The 10,950-nt window shown below is 36.7% G+C and overlaps 1 protein-coding gene across 2 annotated transcripts; it reads right to left on the reverse strand.

Moving 5' to 3' along the window:
• Positions 1 to 6,045: 6,045 nt before the first annotated feature.
• On the reverse strand, positions 6,046 to 10,014 carry LOC137720222 (RNA-binding protein 2). 2 transcript variants are annotated; one of them, XM_068459264.2, is made up of 7 exons: positions 9,719 to 10,014; positions 8,494 to 8,615; positions 8,169 to 8,406; positions 8,009 to 8,070; positions 7,853 to 7,934; positions 6,611 to 6,731; positions 6,115 to 6,500 (listed from the first exon to the last, which is right to left on the reverse strand). In XM_068459264.2, exons 1-6 carry the CDS (start codon positions 9,810 to 9,812, stop codon positions 6,628 to 6,630), a joined length of 702 nt encoding a protein of 233 aa, XP_068315365.1. In that variant the 5' UTR covers positions 9,813 to 10,014; the 3' UTR covers positions 6,115 to 6,500; positions 6,611 to 6,627. The 2 variants fall into 2 exon arrangements, with proteins under 2 accessions (XP_088546874.1, XP_068315365.1); XM_088690748.1 differs by lacking the exons at positions 6,115 to 6,500; positions 6,611 to 6,731 and adding an exon at positions 6,046 to 6,105 and having other exon boundaries at positions 9,719 to 9,969.
• Positions 10,015 to 10,950: the final 936 nt, after the last annotated feature.

The raw sequence follows: 10,950 nt of genomic DNA on the forward strand, positions 1-10,950 counted from the left end.
AATTTTCCAGTACTTTAGCAATATTTCTTTTCGTTTCAGTTTTTTTTTCTCTAATTATGCTTTTATCTACGTACTTACACGTCCGGTTTTCTGGAAATGTGGATATTGAGCAGATCTCTCAAATGAGAGAAAATGGCTTCCATAAAGCACTTCGTGGTGTAAATACGACAGCCTTCATCCATAAGTTACAGATCTTCATCAACTTCAAGTAGCTACTCCAGTACGGCCAACCTTCTACCTTCATTAATTTCAAATAGGTTCTGCATATCAGCGTATGGCATACGGTAATGAGTTTGGCTCCATATACCATTGGTTTCAAAAGTACTGGCTTTACTTAATGATAATTGTTTTTATTTTAAATATAACCACATTTAATTTTACATTAATTGGTTTCAAAAAACACACACCTCTGCTTAATTTTCCTGATTATCTCAGTTTAATTTCACCATATTGTAAAGAGTTTTTGGATATGCATTATAGTAGTTTCTTTCTAACTCAATTTGCAGTAAACACACAGAGGTGCTAATACTGATCAATCTTAATTAATTACCAGCAATATTTTGCAGAATTAGGTAAATGTATATGTATGATATTTAATTACCAGCAGTATCAAGCCATATTTTGAAAATTCATCAAAATAGCTTTCAATTTTGAAAAACCAAAAACAGTTTCTAAATAAGTTTTGAAAAAAAAATTAGAAATGAAATGATTATCAAACGATCATTTTCTTCGATTAAATAACTTGTTTAGAATATAGTTAAGCTTTTATGAGACCAAGAAATTATATAAGTGTATGAAACTGGGTGATTTTTTGATATATAATTAATATATATGCATCCAATTAAAATTATAATCTTGGCCATTCTAGGACCTAATAATACATGCTTTATTTATATAAGTGGCGTCTTCTTTTTGTATAATGGTCCTTTCTAGGGCTTCATAGTTTGTAATTTGTCCACTTTAGACTTTGTTTTATGAACGATCTCTACAATTTGACCCAAAAAATGTATAAGTTTATGGAGCATTTTCAGATACAAATATTATTCTTATACGTACTATGTAGAGCACAAGAATCCAGGGAAAGCCAAACCTCAAGGGGGATACATATATATTTTACATCCAAATAAAACATTTTGAGATCTTTAGAGACGGGCTCTTGCCGCTTTTATTTCTAGACAAATAAGTGATCTATTATTATGCATGATGATTACATATATTGAACACATTTTGTTATAAATATATGTGCAAATAATTTACGAATAATAACAACAAATAACTCCAGAAAATAGAAATGTGATAATCAATACCTTGACATAAATCACCAAGAAGTCGACCATGACAATTACTGAAACTCCTCCACAAGTAGTAGGACCAAGATTTTTTTTTAACCATACCATCGTGTGGTAAGCTTAATCCAACGAAACCAAGGACGAGACCAAATTTGATGCAGGACTGGAAGAGTCAAAATTCTTATGGCTAGAACTTTGTCGGAAATTGAATTGACAGACCACGACGAACTGTCCATTGTAAAAGACGGGGCACTAGGACAGCTTCTTGAACTCCTTTCAGAAGGTGATATTGAAAAGAGGAAAGTTGGAGTCAAAGCTCTTCTTCACCTCTCCAACTTACCACAAAATGGCCTGCAGATGATTAGAGAAGGTGCAGCTGGACCGCTGTTTGAACTTTTGTATTGTCACAGCTCATTATCGCCAACCTTGCGCGAGCAGGTAGCTGAGACTATTATGCACCTTGCCACATCGAACGCCACTCCAGAAGCTGCATAGTTACGTATTGATACATTCGTATTGAAAGTTATGTACTGATACATTCATACCGAAATTTACATATTGATACTTCTGTACCTGAGTAAAATAAGGTACCTAAAGTTATGTACTGAAACTTATGTACTGATATTTCCGTACTTATGAATAAAATATGATGCCGAAAGTTATGTATAAATTGTTTTTGTTTTGTTGTTGAATTTTTTTAATAATAAGAATTTGAATTTTGAATAAATTTTTATCTATTAATTATTATGATTGGAGCACAAAATAATAATAATAATAATAATAATAATTGTGGATGGGTAAAGAATTTCGAATGATAAGTTTATAAATAATAAATGTGCTATAATTACTTAAAAACTAAATTTGAAATATAAATGATGTGTTACAAATAAGAGTAAGCACATTTATCAACACTTAAGTAATAAAATCAATCATCAACTTACATGTCCTTTAGTTTTCAAAATTTTGTCTCCAAATTTAATCTCCCTAGCATTACCCACTTAAATATGATAAGTTTTCAAAATAAGGACTTGTATTAGATTTTGAAAACCATTCAAGTTAAAATCTAAAAACAATCTTATTGAAACCCTAGAATCTAAAAGTCTCTATCTTTAACCGGAAATGACACACAAACAAGCATTCTCAAAACCTTCCATGCAATGTGCCAATCTTCTTCTGGGTTCGACATCAGATTAAAGTTGAGACAGTTAACACAATTATTTCTCGCGCAAGGTTGTTGTTCTTTCGGCATGTGGTTCTAAACATACTAACAGCCACTATGATGTTTCATGTGATTCAAAGCTCTCTACTGTCCCACTAATATTTTCAATTATGCGAAACTGATAACCCTACTGTGAGGGCAAATGCCATGAATCTGTACTTTTCCTTGACAGAAGGCGGCAAGACAGCACATTCTTGGAGCACATGAGTCAAAGGTGCGTCGAGACCTTGCTAAGGATTGTAAAAAGTTCTAATGATGTGGAGGAGATAGCTGCTGCAATGGGGATCATTGCTAATCTTCCAAAGGACGAGCAGATGGGGCGGTGGCTTCTAGATGCTGAGGCAGTTGAAATCATGTGCAATTGTCTAACTGATGGGGAACAGAGATTCCTCGTGCAGAAGGCTGGTAACCAAGAATGCTGTTGGAGCTTTTCGCCATTAATTTCACAGTTCCGACAAATCAGGTATGGCAGAGAAAAGTAGCTGAAGCCGGTATTATACCAGTGCTGGTGGAGCTACTAACTTCTGAAACTTCTTTGACAAAACAGTACACTGCCATTTCGCTTAAACAGCTATCAGAAAGCTCCAAAAGCTTGAGCAAGCCGATCAAGAAGCGCGCGGTTGTCCAGGGCTGCTTCTCTGCACTGGAACTTGGCTGCCCTGCACACCAAGGCATCTGTACAGTAGAATCTTCATTCTGCATAGTAAAGGCCAATGCTGTGGAACCCCTTGTGAGATTGCTTGGGTAGGAAGATTTCGGAGCTTGTGAAGCTTCTCTCGATGCGCTTTTGACATTGCTTGATGACCAAGGAATACAGCATGGCGGCAAAGTGCTCGATGAAGTGAAGGCCATCGCTCCGATTATAAAATTACTGAGTACTCATTTTTCGTTTATGAATACCTGCGAAAAGTCGGATTCTGATGATTGAGATCAGATATAGAAGTCCGTTCATGTTTTTCCATAATCCGTGACCTGTTTGCTTGTTTGATAACCATTTCGGTTTTCGGTTTTCAATTCTTGTGTTAGAAATAAAGGGCAACTAAAATAAAGATCCTCTGCAAACGCTAGAGGAATATTTATCTGAATGTTCTTCAACATGGATATCATATCGAAATAAAACGAAAAAACTAAAAAGGAAGAGTGAGAGTGAGAGTGAGGAGTAGGACTAGTAGAGTAGCTAGGGTTTGTTTGGATATATCCACACACCCATTTTACTACTCAAACACCCCTCTCAATTCCGCCCATCGGATCAAATAAATTAAAGAAGATCAATAGATAAAAATTAACAATAGTATTTGAGAGGTAAAAAGGGGTATGTGAATAACACTACCCTACTTAGAATCCTAACGGAGAAGTGTATGTGTATATTATACCATAAAGGGTAGATACGCTGTAGTAATTGAATGTGAATGCTTCAAAGACTAGGGATCTTCTAGCATTCCGTGTATCTATACAAGCAAATATTAAAAAACCTCGGATACCAGTGTCGAATGACAGGAAAAATATCCTTAACCAACTGAAGACACAAAAATACCTTGCGATTTGATGAAGTTACATTCGATCTCACAAAATAAAATTAATTTATTGTTATTATTTATATTTGTCGAGTTGTCATTTTTTGTTCTTTCTCGGATTATGTAAAAGTGGCGTGGTCCATAAATCAGGGAACGAGATCCATTCTGGATTTCTTTGTTTAGAGCTTGTGGACAAAGAGATCTGGGTCGATCAACACAAAGAGAGAGAATCGGATTGGTTTAAGTTTTTGAATTTTTATGAGGAGAATCAGTAGGATTGACTAAAGAGATCCGTAAAATTAAATTGAGTTGTTCAAATCTTTTGATCTACAAGCTTCGAACACAAACATCCGGTGTGAATCTCTCCATAAAACAGCACACCCTTGCTGTGGAAGACAGGTCAACTTATGAGCCAATCAACCCCACACATTTTCGGAGGAAGTTGGAAATCATCAAAATATCATACGTCCACTAATCTTTTCGATCAGTATTTTTTATTTTTAACATCAATCGATCAATATTTGAAGATATGCCTTCGGAAGATAATTTTTTTTAATTCACCCTTTTAATTAATCATTTAAAATTTTGTAAATTTGATTTTACAAATTCCTTTTACGTGGCTTCCAAAAGTCACCATATCTTGCTTCCATTTTTTTTTCTTAAAAAAAAGACCAGTCGGTGATTTTACCACGACCAATTCACCTTTTCAGGAGTCAGGAAGATTCATAAAAGCATTTCAATATTCTTCAGGCCACCATAGCATTTCAACATCATTCTAGCCATATAATGTCATTGATCAGCTCCTGAAATTAAACCCTAAATGTACCGTTTACAAATTTAGAATTTGTTCCCAACAATTGAGCTACGCCATGTTTGTTTGTATCTTGCTTCCAATTCAATTGATAAATGTTGGTTTATTGAAACAAAAGTTGGAAACAAAAAGTTTTGAGTGCGGCAATGAGACTAAACCCTACCATGATAGAGACCCACCCATGTATTGCAATTTCTCTCGAGGATCCACAGACATTCAGTGTTTTAACACATTTAACCGTTAGATCTGATCGAACAACTTAAACTAAGTGACCGAGGACTAATGAATTTGTCAGCGTACTCAACAAAAATTGCATGTATTGTATATGTGTCTATACAGATTTTGGGACAAAATCCTTCACTTGTAACATTTGGGTGGGGGCAAATCAAAATATCCACGCCTGATAAGCTTGATGAAGACACCACTACCACAACCGTCCCTTTTGAACAGTCACCGCAGTCCACTTCCCGCAGCGGTGAAGCAAAAGCAAAAGCTGAATGAATCCGTGGAAAGAGATCACGATTGTCGTGCTTTTCTTTGTCTTCGACGTTTATAGCCGACGACAAGATAGGACCTTGCGGGGGCAGGGCAACGACACATGTATGGTTTACGTGAATGAGCAGAAGCAAGAACATACATGATACAACCTCTCATCAAATATGAAACCATGAATTTCCAACTGGTGAGTGTCTAGTCTGAAATGGAAGCGTTCTACCATGCCATTGAGTCATTGACTCTCACCCTACAGAGTTAAAGAGTATGAAACCCAGGGCAGTGTGCCCAACTTGCACCAAACTTCGACACCCCTTCCCCTTAGATTACTAGAATATCGCCCCGCGAAAAAGGGGAAGAAAAAATGAGAGGAGAGTATGAAGTTAGTAAAAGAATCAAGCCCTAATATGCTCCTAATTCAGCATAAGTGCAGAACCTTAGCCAGCCCCTTAACAGTAGCTGCCAGATTTCCCCAACAGTCTAGGAAAGTGAAATCCAAAGACATCCCTCACGCCAAATCTTCCGATATCATGTTAATTCATCGATTCTAGGGTAGACTCTAGCAGATCACAATCAAATCATGCTACGATTAGATCCATCTACAATTCAACCCAAACCCAGTCAAAAGACTCGAAGATCAAAAGCAAGAATGCTTCCACACGGTAATAATTTGGTACATAGTGTTCACCGACTACTCTGACGAACAAAATTCATGACATCTTTGAGAAAAAATGAGCAACAACACAGAAAAAGCCAGTTATTTTCAATATAAAATGAGACCTGCAACAGTTACCACGAAAGCCAGTTAGTTTCAATATAAAACGAAACCTACAACAGATAACACACTTCGTCGCCGAATAAATATCAAATCTAGACCCTAATCCCAGAGCATATGCAAACGCAAAGAGACTTCAACATGTTTAACTTATTTAAGTTTACATTTTCTAGCAAACACATATGGCAAAATATCCGTAAGTAATCATACTGGTAACCGAACGGAACAGTTCAAATCAAAATAAAAGAAATAAAGTCTGCAGTTGTCTAAACAGAAAAGCACTCTAGAATTAGCGGGAACCACCCAAGCGAGTTGGTCCTAACTATGCGCCTTTAATTCTCGAAACTGCAAGTTTGTTGTATCGCCCCTCATTATCACAACCTCCCAAATCAAGCAAGTCCTACAGAGAAGAGTCGTTCGACGGTTTAGCGTGATTTTTTTAGTTTTAACTCAGCACCTAACGGTCATGAACAATAAACGGTTGTACCGATCGAAAATTGCGTTAATCACCTGAAAAACCGCATAATTCAACGCTTCCCTCGGTGCCCACCACCTGACCTCGCACCAGGATAGCGAGCGAATTGCAACCTTAAGTTGACTGAGTCACGGTCATGCTCATCGAATTTATAACCTGCAAAATCGAGCTTGACCATTTACGCTGTAACAACTGGGTACGTTCTCAACGCCGATTGAGGGCAGCAGCAGATAGATGATATAAAGACGTTAAACCGTTATCTTAAATATTGAACACCCATCACTTTTCAACACACCTAAGTTGCAAACCTGGGTTCGCCACACGCCCTAAATTGACAGAATGATAAAAAATGAAGGTCATGCGCTTCCTCTCTTGACATAAAGTATACAATACCGCTAGGGAAACCTCATAATGAGATTTCATCTAACAGGAACAAAAGACGAAAGTGTAGGCTAAAACATGAGATAACTATACTGAGAGCACCATTGTCCCCAGCACTACTCAAAGACTGGAATTACAAGTGTGGCCAAACAAAAATTCTCACCAGTCTCACTGTCCTACTTGACTAATTGAGGGAAAAATCACGTCCCGAGAAACCAACCAGATTCAAGGCATTCATAGAATCTTGGAAGAAAAGAAATGAACCATGAAGGTAATCCCGTCCAGTGTTTGGAACAATTTAACAAGTTTGGTTTGTGGTATACTGGTACTGGATGACTTTGCTGACCATGCAACTTCTAACTTAAAGTCACGGGTGAAACCAAGACCTATGGGCAGCGGTAATCTGTGCTCACCTCGTAAATCCAATAGAAGTGGCCCAAAAATCACGTCATCTTTAAAAAACGAAGTCCCACACCTTGAATAGTGAATTATCTCACTTTAAACAGAAATAAATGCCACAAAACTAAGGGTTTGGGAATCTTTGAAGTGGTTGAAAGTAGCCTTGGAAGTTAAAAGGGGTTTAAAGTCACAAATCCTGTGTACAAAGTTTCCATATGAATTGAAGCAAAGCAATCATGTCTGCCCATTCTACTGTACATTTGTAAAATTTGGTAACGTATTGGCCTTTCCTTTATTTCTTTTGGTTAATTACATAGAACTGCCAAACAACAATCCAAACTATTGATGCAAATCCTTTTTATCATTTGCCAATCCATCTTCTTGTGAAGTGGAGAATTTTTTTTTAGGAAATGCATCTCCTCCAACAATGGCATAAGAACAAGCAACAAAACTATCGTGCTATAGTTTCAACAAATTAAATAAAAAATTAAGCTTACCTTGCAATGCATCCATAGCAGTCGCTGCATGGGCCGGACTCAAAAAATCAACAAAACAAAGTATCAGCGGATCTCCTCCAGGCTGCACAGGTTAATTATTTGTGAATCCATCAATCACTAACAATTAAATCTATCCCTTGCGAAAGATAAACTTACATGTCTTGATTCCTTGCTCACGAGTCTCACTTCCTTGTAGCCAACGAAAGGGCGAAAGATATCTATGAAACCAAGTGAAGGGAAAATTCTAAAAAGGTAAAGTGCAAATAATGATAAAAAGGGAAATACAACTGCAACCCCTAAAAAAATTAAAGGATACGAGCTACTTCACGTCTAGTACAGTTGGGAGGCAATCCCTCCACAAATAGCGTACTGGTAGCACCAGGAGGAAGGGGAGCGTCAGGCCGTCCACTTCCCATTCCTAAGACCCTATCTTTAACAGGTTCCCCTGGGTCAACACCCCCAATTCCCATCATGCGTGGATCATCAACAGCACGACCAGGTGGTCCCCCACTCATGTTTCTAGCAGACTGGCCTCCGCTATATGATGAAATTTGCTGAAACATTACTTGTAACATTAGCCCACAAAACTTAAAACATATGGTAAAAAATTGTGAGAGTTCCGGAAAGAGAAAAGTAGGTACCGCACTGCGCAGGTAACGATCATACGACGCATTTATGGAGTCAGTATCTCTAATTCCTCGGATAGAACCTCTATCGTCTTCTTGGGGATAATAGTTAGGGAGGTCGTGACCACCCTGGGCATCTAAAAGATTAAGGATGTACTTAAGGATACCAAAAGAGAAAATAAAGAAACAATATTTGAAGGCATATGATTATAAACGCAGATGGTGGCATAAAGCTATAAACAAGAGAATAATAAGTTAAACTGCTGACAACCAAACGACATCTCAATATATTGCATATGCTAACATGACCACTTGAATTTTCCTTTCGCATTTAATCCTAGCACCTTAGTAGTTTATATAGTAACTGTAGTGATCCTACATAGTAGCATATCTTCAAATAATTTCAATTAAAAAACTCATGTATAATACAATCTGTACACCTATCAAGGCTTACAGAACTCGGCATAAAAGGCTGATCATTGAATCAAACTGGGCATTTATTAGAGATGAAATAATTATTAACAGCCTCCAGGGATGTTGACACTTTAATATAAACTGCTAACGAATATGATCTAGGAGCCGGGACCAGCCAGCACGTAGCTTGCTGATATTACCAACAAGCGGGTGTCCAAAATATATAGACTACCACTCCTCATAAATGCAGTAAAAAAGATCAAAAAATCTTCAAAAAAATGTGCATAACGAGATTAGTAATACTCATTTTAACTCTCATATGAATGCTTTGGACAAGGTTTACACTAAAAATCGCGTAAATAACACCAAATAGAGCACAGAAATCTAACAAGAATGCAAATTTATCATATAATCTAGGCAATTATATCTCAGAAATAACCATAGAAGCAACAATTATACATATCCGAAAATCATAAAAATGCCTTAATAACTTAACCACGTACACATCAAATAATGATTAAACCACATACATCATAGAGCAAAAGATTCCAAATTTCAATCCCTCGGCCCAGTGAAAACCTAGTTCGACTACTTGGAAGTCAGCTGAAAATTGAAATTCCCATTTTTTATTCACATTTCTTATCGTAGATTTTGCATTTTGTATTTGTACTTGAACAATTCTGCTTTCAGAGCAGCCAGTAAGAGACTGAGGTGGGGTGTAGTCAAACTAAAATCCCAAGAACCCTAATTTCATCAAGCCCAAAACAAACGCAAAAAGGAGAGAGGAAACCCAAAAAAGAACGGAAATTGGAGGAATTTAACATACCGTATTCGGAGCGAGGACGCTTTCCGACGACTGAATTCATCGCCGAGGCCGGCGGTTGTCGACCATCGCTGTACCTCCAATACGCGTCCGCCATGTTTGAGGCTTGTCGACCGTCACTAGCTGCTTGGTTTGTGGGCTCCACGACGAGAGATATGAAGAGTGGAGAGAAAGGAAGAGCAGAGGAAGATGAACGCTTCTGGTTTTTCTCAGTAGAGAATGAGAGCAAGGGTGAGATGATAGGAGACCGGAGTGCGGGCAATGTTTTTTTTATTTTTTCCTCAAATTATTGATTTGTTAGATTAGATAATAAATTATAGCTTGTTTAAACGTCTTATTAAAATAAATGAAAACGTTTCTAGATGAAAATGTTTTTGAATTCTAAAAGTATTTGAAGTATTTTCTACAAGAAGTACCCGTTTATATTTCTTTCACGAACAACTTTAAGTGCATTTCCATAATCTACTTATAATTAGTTCTAAAAATATTTTTAACAAAAACATTTTCGATCATTTTAAAATTACATCTAAACGAACTCTTAGTTAATTGGGGATCTTCGAACCCCTCTACTCCTCGATTCCCCCTTGTCTGGTTCCTTTTATTTTATTTTATATATTCTTAAAAATGTTAAAACCAATGGTACAATAAATGACTAGACAAATCTTATTTGATCAGTCGCGTAAGTGAAATATTCACTAATGATTTACGCAAGTGATATTCTGTCAAAGTAGGTGGTATTGTCTACTTCAATAATAGTAGGCAACATATCACATAAGTCTATATAGTACAATTCTGTCTAATTATCATTGCTTATTGTATGCTAGTTGCTTGTATATTTTGGTGTTGCTTTTGTCTCAATTATTAGGACTTAATACCAACACAAGTATTGTTGCTATTAGCCATGAAGTAAGGTAGAGGTAAGTATTGTTGCTATTAACTATATGAAGGAAAGTAGAGGAGTCCATGTAGTGCCTGCTAAGTTATTAATTGGTTGTGTCTTTTACGGCTGTGTGGTAGACTAGTTGGAATAGGTTGTGACAAATTAAAATGAGTTTGAGCTTATTTCTTCGTTGTTGTGTTAAAATATGAGATAGAGAAGACTGAACATGATAGATTATGAATCTCTAATATAGTGGATTATCTAATCTATCATTATACATGGGTTACAAGTTATGTCTTACATGTTTTTGACAATCAAATCTTATTCTTTAAGCTCATTCTCGTTCAGACCATCA

The sequence above is a fragment of the Pyrus communis genome, chromosome 1 (assembly GCF_041283825.1).
Source record: "Pyrus communis isolate YQ-2024b chromosome 1, ASM4128382v1, whole genome shotgun sequence".
NCBI lineage: Eukaryota > Viridiplantae > Streptophyta > Magnoliopsida > Rosales > Rosaceae > Pyrus > Pyrus communis.

Bases quoted from the DNA above. Each gene is read 5' to 3' on its own strand.
- LOC137720222 (XM_068459264.2), bottom strand. From the start codon at position 9,812: ATGGCGGACGCGTATTGGAGGTACAGCGATGGTCGACAACCGCCGGCC. The intron at 8,407-8,493 runs GTACCTACTTTT...GTAATGTTTCAG, and splicing joins ATCGTTACCTGCGCAGTGCG to CAAATTTCATCATATAGCGG. The intron at 6,732-7,852 runs GTAAGCTTAATT...TCGATTTTGCAG, and splicing joins TGCTATGGATGCATTGCAAG to GTTATAAATTCGATGAGCAT.